We start from the raw sequence: 21,042 nt of genomic DNA, 5'->3' as shown, positions 1-21,042 counted from the left end.
TAAACTTATGGTTACTGGGGAGTGGGGCTGGATAAATTGGAAGACTGGGATTGAGACATACACACTACTACATATAAAATAAATAACTAATAAGTACCTACTGTATAGTACAGGGAACTCTACTCAATACTCTGTAATGGCCTCTATGGGAAAAGAATCTAAAAAAGATTGGATTGTATGTATTTGTATAACAGATTCACTTTGCTGTACAGCAGAAACTAACACAATATTGTAAATTACCCCAATAAAATTTTTTGAAAATTAAAATTAAAAAAAAAAGAAGGCAAACATACCACAGTATTACAAACTATAAAACTACAATGGTTAAAAAAGTGTGGGTCTGGTACACAACACAACAAATATCTGGTTGAACAATATCAAATTGCTGTTTTTATATGTTAAAAAAAAGTTTCATGGGACTTCCCTGGTGGTCCAGTGTGGTTAAGAATCTGCCTTCCAATGCAGGGGACGCGGGTTCGATACCCGGTCTGGGAACTAGGATTCCACAGGCTGAGGGGCAACTAAGCCTGCATGCGCAACTACAGAGCCCATGCACTCTGGAGTCCATGCACTCTGGAGCCCGTGCACCACAACTAGAGAGAAGCCCGCATGCCACAACAAAGAGCCCGTGTGCCGCGACGAAAGATCCCGCACACCGCAACTAAGACCCGATGCAACCACAAATAAATAAATAAATAAATATTAAAAAGAAAGAAAGAAAGAAAATGGTTTCTTGGGAATTCCCTGGCAGTCCAGTGGTTAGGACTCTGTGCTTCCATTGCAGGGGGCACAGGTTCGATCCCTGGTCAGGGAACTAAAATCCTGCAAGCCGAGTGGTGTGGCCAGAAACAAACAAAAAGTCTCATATTGGCAATTTCACCTGGTTCAACCTCTATGAATGAATTTAAAAGCAGAACTATGTAAATACGGCAATTTGGTCTATAATATAAAGGATGAGTTCCATATTGTAGAACAGAGCAGATTCTTCAAAAAACATGTTTCGTGGGCTTCCCTGGTGGCACAGCAGTTGAGAGTCTGCCTGCCAATGCAGGGGACACGGGTTCGTGCCCCGGTCCGGGAAGATCCCACATGCCGCAGAGCGGCTGGGCCCGTGAGCCATGGCCGCTGAACCTGCGCGTCCGGAGCCTGTGCTCCGCAACAGGAGAGGCCACAGCAGTGAGAGGCTCACGTACCGCAAAAAAACAAAAAAAAAAAACCAAAAAAAACCCACAAAAAACATGTTTCGTTTGGGTGGGTGGGTTGGGCAGGGGGGTGGATCACTGAACTTATTACCTCACACACCATCATGGAAAAAACAAATTACATATGGAATAATGACCTAAATATAAAAAAGTTAAAAAACAAAACTAGAACTAAGAAAATAAGTGTTGTTTTTATAAACTTGGAGTTGAAAAGGCCTTCCAAAAAAAAACATTAAATCCCCAAACCATGAATACTATTAATAGATCTTGAAATTTAAAAATTTAAAATTTCACATTTAGCAGAAAACAAAAACAAGTGACAACAGGGGAAGTATCTGCAGAAATATGTAACAAAAACTTTTTGCAAAAGTCCATCCAAAAAGCATTATTTCTTTTGGTTTTAAATTTTCATTTCCTTGACAACTAGATATGGTTGAGTATCTTTTCATACATTTACTGCTGTTTTGTATTTCTACTTATGTTAACAACCTAATCATAACCTTTACTCATTTTTCTATTATACTGTCATCTTTATTTAAGAGAATCCTATGTATTTGGCAATTATCCCCTTTCCTATTCATCTCTACTGTATTATTGCCATCAGTACCAAGCATTAATATATCCCATTTTAATAAACACACATATGGAGAACCCAGAAATAAATCCTCATATACGTGGTCAACCCAAGTATCCATCAAAAGATGAATGGGTGAACAAATGAGTATACACGCACACAGTGGAATATTATGCAGCCATAAAAAGGAAGAGAATATCAGCATCCCACTAGATATTCCTTGTGTCTGTTCATGAAACATCTATTCTTGAACAGATATTTGCACTGAATGGTACAACATGGATGAACCCTGAGAAGCTTATGCTAAGTGAAATAAGTCAACCACAAAAGGGCAAACACTCTATGTTTTCACTTATATGAGGTACCCAGAGAAATCAAATTCATACAGACAGAAAGCAAAATGGTTGCTGCCAGGAGATGGGGGGAGGAAGAAGGGAGAGCTACCGTTTAATAGGTATAGAGACTCAGTTTTGCAAGATAAAAAAAAAAAGTTCTGTGGATGGATGGTGGTGTTGCTGGCACAACAACGTGCATGTACTTAGTGCCATTGATAGGTACACATAAAAAGGTGAAGATGGTAAATTTTGTTTAACAAAATGTGGTAAAATTTACCATGATTTAAAAAAAAATTTTTTTTAATTAAACACAATTAGCATATGAACCAGCAATCCCACTTTAGGTATATACCCCAAAAAACTGAAAGCAGAGACTTGAACAGATATTTGCACACATGTGTTCACAGCTGCATTATTCATGACAGCCAAAAAGTGGAAACAACCCAAATGTCCATCAACAGATGAATGGGTAAACATAATGTAGTGTGTATATATATATATATATATATACACACATATATACATACATACATACATACAAGGGAATATTACTTGGCCTGAAAAAGAAATGAATTTCTGACACTTGATACAATATGGATGAACCCTGAAGAAATTATGCTAAAGTGAAATAAGTCAGACACAAAAAGACAAATATTGTATGATTCCACTTATATGAGATATCTAGAATAGTTAAGTTTATAGAAACAGAAAGTATAATAGTAGTTACCAGAGGGTAGGGGAAAGGGGGAATGCCCAGTTACTGTCCGAAGGATATAGAATTTCAGTTTGGGATGATGGAAAAGTTCTGGAGGTGAACAGTGATGACTATTGCACAACAGTGTGAATGTACTTAATGCCACTGAATTGTACAGTTAAAAATAGTTAAAATGGGGCTTCCCTGGTGGCATAGTGGTTGAGAGTCCGCCTGCCAATGCAGGGGACACGGGTTCGTGCCCTGGTCTGGGAAGATCCCACATGCCGCGGAGCGGCTGGGCCCGTGAGCCATGGCCGCTGAGCCTGCGCGTCCGGAGCCTGTGCTCCACAACGGGAGAGGCCACAACAGTGAGAGGCCCACGTACCGCAAAAAAAAAAAAAAAAAAAAAAAAAAAAAAAAAGTTAAAATGGTAAATTTTATGTTATGTACCACCAAAAACACCCAGGTAAGAAAAGCATATATGTTTAAGAAAATGAAAGAAAACAACACACAGATAACAAACTCTTTCCTGACTCCACAACCCCTCCAGGGACCACCCAATTTATTGTGACAGTTCTTGAAGGAGCTGCGCAGACATGCTCTGCTTTCTCACCTCATTCACTTCTGCTATACCCCTAAATGGAAATGGTTCTTAAAAGGGTCACCCGCCCTTCATTTTGACACCTCTCAATGATACAACCACTCCACTGTTTTTGAGATGCATTTAAAAATTTTTTTGAGATTTCATTTCTTCTAGTTTTTCTCTGCCCTTAATGATTGCTCTTTTCAATTTCCTTTGCTGGCTTCCCCTTCATTACCAGGCCTTTAAATATTTAAGTGCCCAGAACCAAAATTTCTCCATTTAAATTCCCTTCATACTTGATCCCTGGCTTTAAACAACATCTGATACTGTTGACTTCCAACTGTTTATATCCAGCTTTAACCCCATATCCTTCAGACTTATGTAGCACTCAACTGCCTATGAGATATTTACTAGAGTATCTAGCAGACATCTCAAACCTAGTATGTTTAAAAAACAACTCCCGACTTCCTGCCCCTATGGCACAACAATCCCCATACCTTCTTTTTCCTTATTTGATTTGTGTCTCAATTAATGACACCATCTGTCACTAAGTTGCTTAGACCAAACACTGAAACATCATTCTTAGTTTTTTTCTTTCCCTTAAACCTTTCTTACGAGGTTTGTGGGAAAGAACTGAGCCCTCCTGGTCTAAAATATCTACTGTATGTAATAGATTAACTTCTGTCCTATGTATCTAGAGTAGTACTAGTTATATACCATCCTTGGGAGAATTAAGAAAGGCTGGAAGACCATGAGCAAGCCCACCTACCCAGTGTAGTAACTCCAGAATAAGTCACCGTATTTCACACAAGCTATTGTTACAGGCTGTTTACTGGTCTCACAACTCCCACTCTCAACCCTTTTCAGACCCTTCTTCACACAACAAAGAAAGTCATCTCTGTAAAAAGGTATATCAGATCATAAACACCCCCCTGATTTTCATTCTCTAGAGACTTTCTCCTAAAATCAGAATAAAACTCAAACTCCTTATTGAGGTCTTATAAGACCTACCTGATCTAGATCCTGCCTACCTCTCTGACTTATTTCCTGTCACTCTCGCCTCTGCTTAATTCACCATGTTCAGCCAAAATGGTCTTCCTTCGAGCCTTCAAACATGCAGAGCAAATCCTTTATATGGGACTTTGCATTTTCCATTCTGTTTACCCCGAAGAATGCTTCCCCCAGATCTCTGCAGGGCTGCCACCTTCTTAACCTTCAGATATCAGTTCAACTGTTGCCTCCTGAGAGACTTTCTGACTACCCTAACTAAAATAGCACACACCTCACTTGCTCTGCCCATCTCACTCTGTTGTTTCCTTCACGTACTTTTTACCAACTGAAATTATCTTTACTTGTCTACACATTTTAATGTCCAATTCCTATCACATGAATACATGAATGCAAGATCCACGAGGTTAAAGATTTTGTCTTGTTTGTTGACCCATATAGAATAAGCAACCAAGAAATGTTAGCTCCATTACACAGCAGAAAATATAGAGTCAGTTTTGGATGGGAGAAAAGGCTGTTTGCATTTGTAGTCTTAATTCATTGTGAGGGAGATGTTTGAATATTATTATTCTGAAAATAACCTGTCCTCTAGCTTCCCAAATGACACATGGAGAAATACAATTAACAGGATCTTTTTCACTTACAGTTTCGTATGTAACAACTGGCAACTGATGACCTTGCCAAGAGCTCCATTCCCAAATCCTGTAATCTGCTAGAGTTCTCGGTTCCACATGCAGCCAGAGCTGCCTGGTCAACAGAAAGAAGGCTTGCCGGCATGTCTCCAGAAGCAGCATTGCTGCTTTTTATTTCTGGAAGTGTATTCTTTACATCAGTTTTCATACATCGAACTTCAGCTATTTGAGTTTTGAGTCTTTTTAGCATCTTTAAATCAGAGGGAACTCGCCACATTGCCTGCTGCTTCCTTTGGTCTTTATCTTTTCGAGAACACGATGCTTCAGAGAGAAAGTGACAAGTCATGTTAATATAGACTTTAACATTCATGAAACCATTCTATACTGTGACTATAAGCAAATTTGAGGTGTAAATAACTTAAGGTGATTTAGGTGGTATCAACATAAAAGCATGCATTAAATCCCATTAATGAAAATAAAGACAGACACAAGTATCCTACTCTATTCATACCTACAAAGTTAAAATCTGGGTCATATTATAATCACTCAAATCTGAATTATGTATTTACTTCTAAAAGTTTTAAAAGCTGCCCTACTGCCTGGGCTTTCTTCTTTATAGTTTTCCACTTTTCTCAAATTTTCTATACTGAGCTTTTATTATGTTCACAATAGAAAAAACAGAAAAAACATAAACCTAGAAGCCACTTAGTCTAATATGCTATACATATTATATAAAAAATATATGCTAACTGAATTTAAAAAATTGATTTACTGAACTATCATCCAATGTAGATACAGCTATTAAGTACCATGGAATATCATAAAAAACTAGTTCCTTGTCACTGAGTCTTTGCAGCCACTAAACTAACAATGCTTTCACTCTTCCAAGAGAAAGTAGTTAAAGTTGATTTTAATTTCTTTTCGCCCACCCAAATATTAAGAAGAGAGAAATGACCAAGGAAAACACACACTTTCTATGCAGGAAGAGCAAATGAGGTAGATATTTTGGAAATCAAAGAACATTATGACTGACGCAAAGCAAAAAGAAACCAAGTTCCCTACCCAAAAAAATAACACACACACACCCCAACAAACAGGGGACCAATAGGTACCCTAAGTAGACAAAAGAACAATTCGGAATGATAGCTGAACCTGCTTACACACTGTAACAATCTACTGCCATGTAACAGGGCAAGGTAGCATCCTAGTGTGTGCAACAGCTATCACCCCACTTCTACCATGCGAAAAGAACCCAGATTGTGTTCAGGTATTAGGTGGGCAGCAGTGTGCTCTGGACGGTTAGGTCCATCCTTTGTTCGGCCCCAGAGGATATGAGTCTAGGACTGGTCTAAGCTCATTCCTCTTTGAGCATTTAGGGTGGGCACATGACTCAGAGTTTCAGCCAAAAGCTGGGGGGAGCGGAGGCAGAGACTTTCTATCCTGATAGGGAGATTTTATTATGTTGGGTGATACAGATAATAAGTAGAGGAGCTTGAATTCAAACGAAGGAGTCTGCCTCCAAAGTCAGTGATCTTAATATTAATAACTTTGCTCTCCAGCATCACGGAATAAGTCTCTTTTCCATCCAGTCTTTTCTTTCCTGCTAGTGACATATTCTTGTGAATAAATGATGTATGAAGCTGTGGCAGTCATCTTATTGCCATGACAGAAGAGGCAAGAGAACTGCAGGAAGACCATCCCTTGTCCTGCCTTTAAATACCTGATGAACCTGGAATTACTTACCTCCAGACTTAATATGCATAATAAAGTGCCTTTATTATTATTAGTTAAGCCACGATTAGCAGCGTTTTGTTACTTGCAGTTGAAAGCAAGAATAAGAGAGAGGTTTTAGAAATCCAGGATTTGGTTGCAGATCTACCATTTAGTTGCTGTAACTTCCTTTAAGTCCTCCAACTTCTGAGTCCACTTATTATTTATTTGTAAAATGAAGACAATAATATACATGTAACAGGACGGCTGTGAAGCTCAGAAGATTTAATGTCTGTGAAAACACTCTGTAGCACATTTCCATTCAACCCATTGTCCACCAAGATGTCAGGGCAGTTTTCTAAAACCCAAATCAGATATTACTTTCCCGCTTAGATTCACTGAGGAAAGCACCAGCATGGCACACAAGGCCCTACATTATCTGATTCCACCTTCACTCTCAGTGGCTTTATCTTCTGCCTCTATCCCAAACATATCCAACTTTTTGGAACTATTTGCATCTCTAACATACCAGCCATGTTCTATCTCGCTTTCATCCTTTTCACACGTCCTCTTTCTTTTGCTCTACTAACCCAAACTCATCAGGTGTAATCTGAAATGTCTCCTTCTTCAGGCACCTAAACCACCAGCTGCTCCCCTTCTTTCAAATCAATTCTCACCTAATTTTGTAGAGCACAGGGAGTCCACTTCTACTGCAGCACTTATCACATTACAGTAAGGAAGACAAACATGCAGAATGTGAACAACTTAAGGGCTGAGATTACATCTTAGTGATCTTTATATTCCAGGCCAAGCAGCCTATGGCACAAAATACTCAAAATGTTTTGCTAAATAAAATCTTTGTGGCTCCCACCTCCCACCCCACATCCACCTGGACTTAAATATGAAAACCTGTATTAAACTACATGGTTCGGTTTATTATTACTAGAAACTGACAAGAATTTTTAAAAGTAGGAAGCCCAAATGGGAAAATACAAAACAGACTTAAACAAACCTCCATCATCTGAAAAATCAGTTAATAAACAATTACTGAGTTTGTTTCAAATGCTAAGCACTGTGCTACACAGAGGATATAACAGTGAACAAGACGAACACCCGGTCTTTGCCCTCACAAAGCTCTCAATCCACTTCAGTAATGTGTGGTTAAGTGCTAAGACAGGAGAGTGTAAGGTGCTGTGGAATTTCACCAAAGGAACCTGACAACTTAAGGATACTTACTGCACTGAAGATGAGAAGCCTTCCTGAATTTGCCAAGTTATAAGGTTAATAGAACTGAGAGTCTCAGCTATAACACTTCTTTCATATCACTCAGTTGTACCTTTCAAGAACGACAATTCTCTACAGCTTCTCCTCCAGACTTCAGTATCTGTCAATGCTGTCACCCTTCTCCTGGTCACCTAAGCCACTTCAGAGTCCTCTTTACCATGTTACAATTAGTTGCCAAGCCCCATAAACTCTACCTTTACAAGCATAACTGTTTGCTATAAGTAAAATCTTAATTATACATTGCCTAGGTTAATCTGTTCCCTAGAGGTTAAGTACAACTTTTATAATGTCAAAAGATTCTGAAGACCTTATCCCAGCTCCACATATTTTTAAGCATATAATAATTGAGAAAATACACAGAAATGTAGGAATTTGTCCTCTCATACTAGGAACCACAAATAAACTTCTACAACTATACCCTGATTAGATTTTCATGTCTGATAGCTTTCTCAGCCCTGCAAGCTTTCTAAAATACAGTTTGAATCAAACTACTCCTAAACTAAAACAATGGCTCCCCACTGTCCACTATGAATAAATTCCTCAGGCAAGCATGAAAGGCCTTCCACAGAACAGATCCAACTTGACTTTCCACTTCTATTTACCACTACATGTACCTTAAAATCTAGTTCGGCTACATTATCTGTTGTTCAAACCCTGATGCCCCTTACGATGTTCTTTCTATGGCACAGTGGTTAAGAACAAAAACCTGCAGTGAGTCTGATACATGATAGGTGTTCACTCAATATGTGTTGAAAGAAACAAAAGGATAATAAAGGAAAACTAAGAACAACTCTATGCCAACAAATTTGAGAATCTAGATGTAATGGACCAATTCCTCGAAAGGCAATCTGCCAAAACTCACACAAGAAGAAATAGACAATATGAATAGGCCTGCATCTATTAAAGAAATTTAATCAGTAACTGATACCTTTCCAAAACAGAAAGCATCTGGCCCAGATGGGTCCACTGGTGAATTCTACCAAACATTTAAAGAAGAAATTATATAAATTCTCTACAATCTCTGCAAGAAGCAGAGGGAACACTTCCTTACTCAATCTATGAGGTCAGCATTACTCTAATACCAAAACCAGACAAAGACATTACAAGAAAACTACAGATCAGTATCTCTGATGAACATGAAACCCTCAACAAAATATTAGCAAACTGAATTCAACAACATATTTAAAAACTCATACACCACAACCAAGTGGGATTTATCCCAGGTATGCAAGGCTGGTTCAACATTCGAAAATCAATTAATGTAATCCATCACATCATATCAACAGATGCAAAAAAAAGCATTTGACAAAATCCAACAACCATTCACGATAAGACCTCAGAATAAAGGGGAACTTCCTTAACTTGATAAAGAATATCTATGGAAAACCTATAGGGCTTCCCTGGTGGTACAGTGGTTAAGAATCCGCCTGCCAACGCAGGGGACACGAGTTCGATCCCTGGTCTGGGAAGATCCCACATGCTGCGGAGCAACTAAGCCCGTGTGCCACAACTGCTGAGCCTGCACTCTAGAGCCCACGAGCCACAACTGCTGAGCCCTTGTGCCACAACTACTGAGCCCTTGTGCCACAACTACTGAAGCCTGCGCACTTAGAGCCCATGCTCCGCCACAAGAGAAGCCACCACACCGCAATGAAGAGTAGCGCCTGCTCACCACAATTAGAGAAAGGCTGCGTGCAGCAATGAAGACCCAACACAGCCAAAAATTTAAAATAATAAAATAAATTTATATATATAAAAAAAGAAAACCTACAGCTAGTATCATACTTTATGGTGAGAAACTTGAAGCTTTCCCATCAAGATCAGGAACACCTTTTCACCACTCCTTTTTAATCTCTACCGGAAGTTCTAGCTAATGCAGTAAGACAAAAAAAGGAAATGAAAGTATACAGACTGAGAAGGAAAGAATATGCAAAGAATCAAAAATGAACATCGAAATCCAAGCAATCTTTTTAATAAAAAGAAAGCTGGATCTTTTTCTAACATTATCCTTTAAATATCCTCTCATAGAAAGGTTATCTTCATTTGGCTTCCATGACTCTGTTCTCTCTCCTTTCCAAAGCCTCTTCATCTGACTCATCTTCCACACACTCAATAAAAATAGATGTTCACCATGATTATGTCCCTAGCCCCTTTCTTTGAAAAACTTCTTGAAACTCACCCCTTTGCAATCTTACTCCCTTAGTTTTAATTAGCCAGTATCACTTCTAGGCAAATAACTGCCTGTATTCCAGTTCTTAATTTTTAGCTGTCTACTGGGCATCTCTACCGTGATATCCCACTGGTATGTCAAACTCAAGATGTTTAAATCCAAGCCTTGCTCTTTCTCTCTACTATTTCCCCCATCCTCCTTGTCATCAGCATGTTAATCACCTGGATTTGAAACTCAAGTCATCTCATTTATATTATTAATTTTAACAGAAAGCTAAACTTTCAGAGAACCAAGATCTTACTCTGTTTATGTAGTCTGCATTCTTTTTTTTCCGATGACATTGAATATTTTTCAAAAACATGATTTTACCTGTCTATAAAATATGCTATTCCATGGCAAAACTGTAATTTTTCAACCATAACTGAATTGTTGGATATTTTCAACAACTCTGATTATTTTCTCTTTGGAATATATTCCTAGAAGTGAAGTTACAGGATTAAAGGATAGAGGTATTTTACACCTACTGCAAAATTTTCCTTCAAAATTGTTAAACCAATGTATACATCTACCTACAGAAACAGAACTTGTCTGTTTCACTAGGTCTTTGCAAACAACGCTGGTTATAATTTTTTTTAATTAGTTAACTTATTAATTTATTTTTGGCTGTGTTGGGTCTTCGTTTCTGTGTGAGGGCTTTCTCTAGCTGCGGCAAGCGGGGGCCACTCTTCATCGCGGTGCGCGGGCCTCTCACTATTGCAGCCTCTCTTGTGGCGGAGCACAGGCTCCAGATGCGCAGGCTCAGTAGTTGTGGCTCATGGGCCTAGTTGCTCCGCGACATGTGGGATCTTCCCAGACCAGGGCTTGAACCCGTGTCCCCTGCATTGGCAGGCAGATTCTCAACCACTGCGCCACCAGGGAAGCCCTAACACTGGTTATAATTTAAGCAAAACCTTTGCCAGTGTGATAAGTTGGTTTTTTTTTAAGGGTATTTCTTTGTTGATCACAAGAACTATGTGTAATTTTTATTTTCTTCTTTACAATTTTCTATATTTTAAAAGTTTTCTAGGGCTTCCCTGGTGGCGCAGTGGTTGAGAGTCCGCCTGCCAATGCAGGGGACACGGGTTCGTGCCCCGGTCCGGGAAGATCCCACATGCCACGTAGCAGCTAGGTCCGTGAGCCATGGCCGCTGAGCCTGTGCGTCTGGAGCCTGTGCTCCGCAACGGGAGAGGCCACAACAGTGAGAGGCCTGTGTACCACAAAAAAAAAAAAAAAAAGTTTTCTAAAACAAAAATGTCTCAGAAAAAAAATGTAAAATTATTTACAATGTGGTAAGTACTACAAGAGTACAGGCATAATACAAAATGTACTTCGACCATAGATAAAACGCAACTGTTTCATAACCTGATTGGAGACACTCAGATTGAGGACCCAGGCTTCCAGGAAGTATACCTTAGGAAAAAAGAGGCCTAAATAATCCAAGCTCTGATCTATCCCCCACTAGAGCAGCTCTATTTCTCTGTTTTCTACACTGAGACTCTGCCTTAAATTCTACTTGAAAAATGAGTTCTGCTGCTTTAAAGAAGCATCAAAATCACTGTTGTAAATCATTGATTTAATCTGTATAGTAACTGTTGTTTAGGAAGGTAGAAAAATGTTCAGTAGGGACTTCCCTGGTGGTGCAGTGGTTAAGAATGTGCCTGCCAATGCAGGGGACACAGGTTCGATCCCTGGTCTGGGAAGCATCCACATTCTGTGGAGCAACTAAGCCCGTGCACCACAACTACTGCGCCTGCGCTCTAGAGCCCGCGAGACATAACTACTGAGCCCACATGCCACAACTACTGAAGTCTGTGCTCCTAGAGCCTGTGCTCCACAACAAAGCAAAGCCACTGCAATGAGAAGCCGTGCACTGCAACGCAGAATAGGCCCTGCTCGCTGCAACTAGAGAAAGCCTGCACACAGCAACAAAGACCCAACGCAACCAAAAAATAAATATTCCTTAAAAAAAAAAAAAAAAGAAAGAAAAATGTGCAGTATATTTTAGGAAGCTTTCCAACAAAAATGGTTTTTAAAATGTGTCATTTTAAAGTAAATGCCTATGTCTAAAAGTTTCAAAAAGTCCAGGTTTGACTATACATTTAAATTGTGTATGTGTATACAGTGTATTACAGTAACACAAATGTCACTCCTCTTTAACAAATAATTTTTCAAAAAAAAATACTAATTGGTATACATTTTTAGGCTATTAAACATCAAAACATAAGTAAACCTTCTTTTTCTATTTCTAACTTAGACACAGTTCCACTAAGAAGTTAGGGTATTCATGAAGCCTGCAAAACTTGAAGTCCTTTCACAAAGAGGACAACTGTATTTCATATGGATCAAACGGTCAATCAGTCACAATCTAAAAGGCAAATCATATAAAAACCTTCTTACAGGCATTTTGACATTATTTTTGCACAAAACACCTTTGAACAATAACAACAAAAAATTGATTTGATTGATATATTTTTATAACATACAATGAAAAATCAATTTGCTACAGAAACATACTATGTTCCAACACTTAAGATACTTGGGTTCAAATTTAAGAGTTCTTCTGGAGAAGCACAGAAAAATGGGAAATTATTGTTAATATTTTACCTGTGGGCTGCAAAAGTGAAGCAGGCGGGCGAGGCTGTAAGCCCCACAGATTTTCCATACTGCTCCGGTCCTTAAGGTCCAACAAATGTATTAATATTAAAGGATCAATGTCTAATAAACTACTGGTAGCAGCAGAGGATAAATGTGCTCTTCTTGACATTCTGCTACTGGCACCCATATAGCCATGGTTACTACCTGCAAAAGAAAGAGATGTAGAAAATGAAAGCTATATAACTGGACAAATTTAATAAGAAAGAAAGAAAGAAAAAGTAAACTGGTTGATGTTGTTTGAATACTTGTCTATGGACCTCTTAGGAGTTGGTGTTCATGATAAAAAGCACAGAGAAGAAACCATATTGCCCAGAGAGGTGTACAAAGAACAGTGGCTGATGACCGGCCTCATTACTACTCAAAATTCAGGCATAATCCTCAACCCCATCCTGAACCCTAGAAATAAAAAGGTGACAATGTGTACAGTATATATGGTTAGGGGTATGAGGGTAAGGAAAAGGAGAATATATCACATAACCCAGTGGTCTTGGATCAAAGTCAAGCTCCCTGGTGTAACAGATCCCAAGGAACTAGACACCAAAATAGCAGAAGTCTTCTCCAGGTCTCTGGACAGCAAAATGCTCAGGTCATGACGGTTTGGCAGACATTTTTTCTAGTTTGATTAAATACTGAAGTACAGTTTGAAGATTTCAGACTTACCTTGCTAATGACTGATGCATAATATAGACATCTGAAAATAATGTCATCTCTATATTACCTGTATTGATAATAAGCTCCTTAAGCCAAGGAAACCATCTGACTTCTCTCTAGCACCTAGTACAACGCCTAACAAGTGTTAGATATGGAAATGTTGGTTAAAACTGACCTCCTTGGGCTTCCCTGGTGGTGAAGTGGTTGAGAGTCCGCCTGCCGATGCAGGGGACACGGGTTCGTGCCCCAGTCTGGGAAGATGCCGCGGAGCGGCTGGGCCCGTGAGCCATGGCCGCTGAGCCTGTGCGTCCGGAGCCTGTGCTCCGCAACGGGAGAGGCCACAGCAGTGAGAGGCCCGCGTACCGCAAAAAAAAAAAAAAAAAATTGACCTCCTTAAATAAAGCTATTTAAATATATTCTAAAGAAACACAACATTAAATAATGTTACATGCAGCAAAGTCTTAAAGTAGATAATATAAAAAATAGCATGAAATAATCAGGTTCTGACTATTCATCAGTGCTTCCAAAGAGATCTGGGGGAAAAACTTAGGAGAAAAGTTTAGTTATTCAGAAGCTTCAGGCCAGTTATTTACTTATATGTTTTTCATCTATGTTCACATTCTTATGTCCTTACCTTCTCCTACTTCTTCATCCTCTTCCTTTTTTAAAAAAAAAATTTATTTATTTTATTTATTTATTTTTGGCTGCATTGGGTCCTCGTTGCCGTGCGCGGCCTTTCTCTAGTTGTGACGAGCAGGGTCTTCTCTTCGTGGCAGTGCGCGGACTTCTCATTGCAGTGCCTTCTCCTGTGGCAAAGCACGGGCTCTGGGCACGCGGCCTTCAGTAGTTGTGGTTCGCGGGCTCTAGAGCGCAGGCTCAGTAGCTCCACGGCATGTGGGATCTTCCTGGACCAGGGCTCGAACCCGTGTCCCCTGCACTGGCAGGCGGATTCTTAACCACTGTGCCACCAGGGAAGTCCCCATCCTCTTCCTCTTCTAAGGATTATCCCATTGCCAATTTTTCTTTCAGCCTCTGTACCCACTGCAACTCCTATTTTAAAAGGCAGAAAACTATCCCCCCTCCACCTCGAAACTGTTTCTTAGCCCTTTTCCTTTACTAGGGAGTTCCCGAATCAGGCTGCATATCAGTCAGTTGGAGGAATTTTTTAAATTCTTGGCCCTACTCTAGATGTACTGAACGAGAATATTAGAATGGGATCCAGGAACTTTTTCCAAAAAGCTACTCAGGTGGTTCTGATTGTTTAGTAAATAAACTCAGTAGCCCAGAGTATGGTATCTACCGCCCGGATATCTAGTTCTTCTTTAAAAAAAAAAGTTGCTCATTCTCCCATGTTAAATGGACCCCCAGTACAGAAAGGAGCATTAACAGTCTTCTGTTTCTAACCCCTCTTCCAGGTCACTACTCTCACCAATGAACAAAAACTCCTTTCCTTTGTGGTTCATGCCCTTCAGCTACTCCCTCCCTCCCATGTTCCCACCCTTTCTACTCACTATCACATTCATCCACGGGCATCAAAGACTTTAGCATCTATTTCAGTTTCCCTCTCTCAGAGCTAACACTGCCATCATTCTGTGTGTGTGTGTGTGTGTGTGTGTCTGTCTGTCTGTCTCATACATAAGTATACAGCCTAGTGTATGGTCACAAATTAATGGCACCCCAAAATTCCTCCATGCCTCCTAAAATTGCTCACTAACCTTCCTCCTCAAAGGTAACTTCCATCCAGAGTTAAACACCATAGATTAGTTTTGCCTGTTTTTGAACTTTACATAAATGTTATGATAGAGTTGTACTCATATCCTGCTTCTTTGCTCAACATGATATTCATGAGATTCATCTATATTGTTATATACAGCAGTTTATTCATTTTCATTATTTCTGTGCAGGGCTCCAAAATGTGAATATATCCAGTTTCTTTCCTTATTACTATTAGGAAAGAATTTGGGTTGCTTTTAGCTTTTGGCTACTAGGAATAAAGCTACTGAACTTACAAGCAGATATCTACTCTTGAACTTCACTCGGAAAAAAAAAAAAAAAAAAAACACCTCATAAAAAAGAAAACGGATCCTCTCCTCCTAAGCCAAGCAGATTAACCCTGCTAAAATATTACATCGATCTACCTAAGCTCTGTGCCTGGATGCATCAGAATGACATTCAAGGTTCTACACAGTCTAGACCCAAACTACCTTTCTAGTCTTCTCCAGTTTTTCACATCCTTTACTTTGTTATAAATTACATTTATATTTTTTAAATTAAAAACACAAGAAAACAAAACCACCTGAAAAAGAACAATGCTGCTCTAAATTATCTTGTAAAATTCGACTGGCAAACACCACCTCCCACTCTGTTGGAACTGGGAAAGCCATAGGATGTGTTTGTTCAGCTTCAGCCCGTATTGCCCAACAGTTTTCCAAAGGAGTGGTATCAATTTTCATTCCTACCAGCAGGCTATGAGAGTTTCCACCTCCCCAAATGCTTTCAATATTTAATATTGCCAGTTTAAAATGTATTAGCCATTACAGTGGGTATGCAATGGTATCATAATGTGGTTTTTATCTGGCATTTCCTGAAAAAGAGAATGAACAGAATCTCAGAGAGCTGTGGAACCCCACCAAGTGTACCAACATACACATAATGGGAATTAGAGAGGAGGAGAAAAATTATTTGAAGAAAAATGGATAAACATTTCCCACATATAATGAAATCTATTAATCTAAACATCCAAAAAACTCAACTCAACAAACTTCATGTAGGATAAACTCAAGAGATCCACACTGGGACACATCACAATTTGCGTTTCTCTGACAAAAGAGGCTGAGCACCTTTAAAAATGTGTACCGGTCACCTAGACAGCCTCCTTCGTGAAGTGTCTATTCTTGTCTTTTGTCTTTTTTACTAAAAGGTTGTCTTATCTTTTTCTTATTGATTTGTAAAAGTTCTTTATATATTATGGATAAAACTTTTGAATAATATTTTTAATTAATTCATTTATTCTAATGAATAAAAATTCTGATACTTATTTTTAAAAAGCAATATACATTAATAGACCAGACTGCACACCTGTGGTCTTCTAAGCAGCCAGTTATACGGGTCTGGAGATCAATACATGGGGGTCCCATAGGCCTCTCAAGACCAACATGGATCAAACGGAATATACTATCTTCTGCTCCTGGACTCATTCGCTTATGTAATGGTACGGGCTAACCTAGAAATGTTAAGGATCATCCCCACATCTCCACCAACTCCAACCAATCCAGTAAGACACTCGCAAGTTGTGTAGATACTATTTAACATCTCTCAAAAGGTTTCTTCTTCTTTACCTTGTCTGCTACTACCTTATTTTAGGCCCTAAAAATTTCTCTCCTGGAATATTGAGGTAGTTTTTTTTTTCTTTCTTTCTTTTTTCTGGTCCTGCCACACAGCTTATAGGATCTTAATTCCCCAACCAGGGACTGAACCCGTGCCCTCAGCAGTGAAAGCATGGAGTCCTAACCACTGGACTCTCAGGGAATTCCCGCGGTAGTTTTCTAACTAATCTTAGCTCATCCATTTTCCATTATAAAGACAAATCTGATCACATTCGCTTTTAAAGACCTTTAGTAGGGACTTCCCTGATGTTGCAGTGGTTAAGAATCCACCCGCTAATGCAGGGGACACAGGTTCGAGCCCTGGTCCGGGAAGATCCCACATGCCGCGGAGCAACTAAGCCCGTGTGCCGCAACTACTGAGCCTGCGTACCACAACTACTGAAGCCCATGCGCCTAGAGTCTGTGCTCCACAACAAGAGAAGCCACCGCAATGAGAAGCCCACACACCGCAACAAAGAGTAGCCCCTGCTCTCCGCAACTAGAGAAAAGCCCGCACGCAGCAACAAAGACCCAATGCACGTTTATTTACTTATTTAAAAAAAAAAAAAAAAAAGACCTTTAAAGCCCAAACTCCTTAGTCTGGCAAATAAGACTTTCCATTACCTAATCTTGTTCCTGCTTACCAATCTCACACTGGCCTGCCGCCATATAAACTAAACTCTCAAATATCTGAAGTTCCCAAAAAGGACAATGCTGCGACTTCTGCCTAGAATGCCTTTGCTCTTTAATCTCATTATTTCCCTGTTCGCCTAATGAACTGAGCTCATCTTTAAAGAGCAAGATCAAGTATCACTCTCTCTCTCTGAAACCTTTTTTCACCCATTTCCAATTAGCTGTTCTTTCCATTTTTGGTGTCACCCTGTATCTATATTTATAACCACAAAGTTTTACGATGACTAGTTCTGCAAAAGGGATGCTCATTCATTTTATAAACCCAATGAACAACACAATGGCTGATACCTAGTGGGTGTTCATTAAACATTTGTGGAACAAGTAACCTTAAAAATCTTTAACCTGAAATATATAACAGATGTTTTGAGTAATAACTTTATACAATGTCAATTTGTTTTACAAAAGTATTATACTGTCAAAACTTTTTAGTTCTCAAATTAGAAGTATTATTGCAGTGTTTCATAAGTTACACATGGCAGGCAATTATATCAACAGAATAGATTTTTCATACTCAGCTGTTTCAACTAGCTAATGTTCTACATTAGAAAAATATTTAAAACCCTTTTCAGCACATATTATTAAGCCTAAATTCTCTTGCAACTAAAAGAAAATAACTGAATAAACTAAAAGCAATTCTTATGGGAATGAGGCCACCTGAGTCACTAAATATTTGTTTTAAGCTATATCATTATTTAATACTGTCTAAAAAATTAAATTTAGTAAATACTATTTTACTATATACCTAGGCTTCTGTATAAGAAAGATCTGTTTAACGGACAGCTTAACATCTTGATTGTAGTAGATCAAATACTTATAAGGCAAGTACGAAGGATAAAAGCTTATTATGTCCACAATAAGCAGTTAAGAGGTACACAAAACAAAAGAGGTAAAATATAACATAAAAACATTAAACATGGAGTGGGGGTGGGGAGGGGAATAAAAATTCAGGGTTGTTATAATGTGTTCAAACTTAAGAGATCAGCAATTTAAAATAATCATGTGTCTGTCTGTATGTGTGTGTGTGTTACCTCATGGTAACCACAAACTAGAAAGCCATAGATACACACACAAAAAAGAGAAAGAAATCCAAACTAACACTAAAGATAGTCATCAAATCATAAGGGAAGAGAGCAAAAGAGGAATGGAACAAAAACGAAATACAGAAACGGAAAACTATTAACAAAAAGGCAATAAGTACATACCTATCAATAGTTACTTTAAACATAAATGGACTAAACCTACCAATCAAAAGACACAGAGTAGCCCAGGGGATACAAAAACAAGACCCATATATATGTGGCTACAAGACTCACTTCAGATCTAAAAACACCCACAGACTGAAAGTGACAGGATAGAAAAAGGTATTCCATGGAAACGGAAACAAAAAGAAACGTGGGGTAGCAATATTTACATCAGACAAAACAGACTTAAAACAAAGTCCATAACAAAGACAAAGAAGGTCAGTATGTAATGATAAGAGGATCAATCCAACAAGAAGATATAACAATTGTAAATAAATATGTACCCAATGTAGGAGCACCTAAGTATATAAAGCAAATGTTAATAGACATAAAGGGAGAAATAGATGGTAATACAATAATAGTAGGAGACTTTAACACCCCATTTACATCAATGGATAGATCATACAGACAGAAAATCAATAAGGAAACACTGGCATTAAATGACGCATTAGACTACTGGTCTTAAATGACACATTAGTCCATCTATTAGATTGACTTAATAGAGATATATAGATATAGATCTCTATATACAGAATATCCTGCCCAAAAGCAGCAGAGTTCACATTCTTTTCAAGTGCACAGGGAACATTATTCTCCAGGACAGATCACATGCTAGGCCACAAAACAAGTCTCAGGAAATTTAAGAATGAAATCATAACAAGCATCTTTTCTGACCACAACACTAAGAGACTAGAAATCAACTACAAGAAAAAAACTGCAAACAACACAAACATGTGGAGGCTAAACAATATGCTACTAATCAACTGAAGAAATCTACGAGGAAATAAAAAAATACCTGAGACAAATGAAAACAGAAACACGATGGTCCAAAAAATCTATGGAACACAGCAAAAGCAATACTAAGGGAAAAGTTTACAGCAATACAAGCCTACCTCAGGAAGTAAGAAAAGTCTCAAATAAACAACATAACATTACAACTAAAGGAACTAGAAAAAAAAAAAAGAAAAAACAAAACCCAAAGTTAGTAGAAGGAAAGAAATAGTTACAACTGACACAACAGAAATACAAAGAGACATATCAGATCATAAGAGATTACTACAGACAATTATATGCCAATAAAATGGACAAACTAGAAGAAATGGATTATTACTAGAAATGTGCAGTCTCCCAAGACTGAATCAGGAAGAAATAGAAAATTAGGAACAGACTGATTACCAGTAATAAAATTTCAACTGAATCAGTAATAAAAAAAACTTAATTCCCAACAAACAAAAGTCCAGTACCATATGGCTTCACAGGTGAATTCTACCAAACATTTAAAGAGTTAACACCTATTCTTTTCAAACTATTCCAAAAAATTGAAGAGGAAGTAATGTTTCCAAACTCATTATATGAGGCCAGCACCACTCTGATACCAAAACCAAAGACACCACCAGAAAAGAAAATTACAGACCAATATCAATGATGAACATAGTAACAAAAACACTCAACAAAACTTTAGCAAACAAAATTCAACAAAACATTAAAAAGATCAGACACTGTGATCAAGTGGGATTTATCCCAGGGATGCAAGGATGGCTCAATCAATGTGATACAACACATTAACAAATTACAGAATAAAAATTGCTCATCTTAATAAATGCAAGAAAAGCTTCTGACAAAATTCAACATCCATTTATGATAGAAACTATAAACAAAGTGGGTACAAAAGGAACATATCCCAACATAATAACAGCCATATACAACAAGCTCACAGCTCACATCATACTCATCAGTGAAAAGATGAAAGCATTTCCTCTGTGATCAGGAACAAGACAAGGACGTCTACTCTCACCACTTTTATTCAACATAATACTGGAAGTCCTAGCCACAGCAATTAGACAGGAAGAAAAATTTTTGTAAAAATCCAAATTGGAAAGGAAGAAGTAAAACTGTCACTGTTTGCAGATGACATGATACTATACATAGAAAACCCTAAAGATACCACCAAAAAACTACTAGAACTCTTCAACAAATTCAGTAAAGTTTCAGGATACAAAATTAATACAAAACAAAAATCTGTTGCATATCTATACTCTAGTAACAAACTATCAGAAGGAGAAATTAGAAAATAATCTCATTTACAACTTCATTAAGAAGAAAAAAAACCCCAGGAATAAATCTAACCAAGGAGATAAAAGAGTTGCACTCTGAAAACTGTTAAGACATTGATGAAAGAAACTGAAGACAACACAAATGGAAAGAT

At 38.3% G+C, this 21,042-nt stretch overlaps 1 protein-coding gene across 8 annotated transcripts in view; it reads right to left on the bottom strand.

The window, feature by feature from the left end:
- Nucleotides 1–21,042, bottom strand: part of TRIM37 (tripartite motif containing 37) — a 162,104-nt gene that overhangs the window by 60,988 nt on the left and 80,074 nt on the right. For 5 of the 8 annotated variants that reach the window (XM_049702321.1, XM_049702325.1, XM_049702322.1 and 2 more), the window contains exons 18-20: nt 13,713–13,853; nt 12,836–13,030; nt 5,041–5,349 (exon numbers count right to left, since the gene is read on the bottom strand). In XM_049702321.1, coding sequence (XP_049558278.1) covers nt 5,041–5,349; nt 12,836–13,030; nt 13,713–13,853 — 645 coding nt within the window. The remainder of the gene's footprint in view (nt 1–5,040; nt 5,350–12,835; nt 13,031–13,712; nt 13,854–21,042) is intronic. The other 3 variants (XM_033431663.2, XM_033431670.2, XM_004271756.4) reach the window with 1 other exon arrangement.

The sequence above is a fragment of the Orcinus orca genome, chromosome 19 (genome assembly GCF_937001465.1).
Source record: "Orcinus orca chromosome 19, mOrcOrc1.1, whole genome shotgun sequence".
Lineage (NCBI taxonomy): Eukaryota > Metazoa > Chordata > Mammalia > Artiodactyla > Delphinidae > Orcinus > Orcinus orca.
The sequence above is the reverse complement of the archived record's forward strand: the minus strand, read 5'-3'. Positions and strand labels throughout refer to the sequence as shown.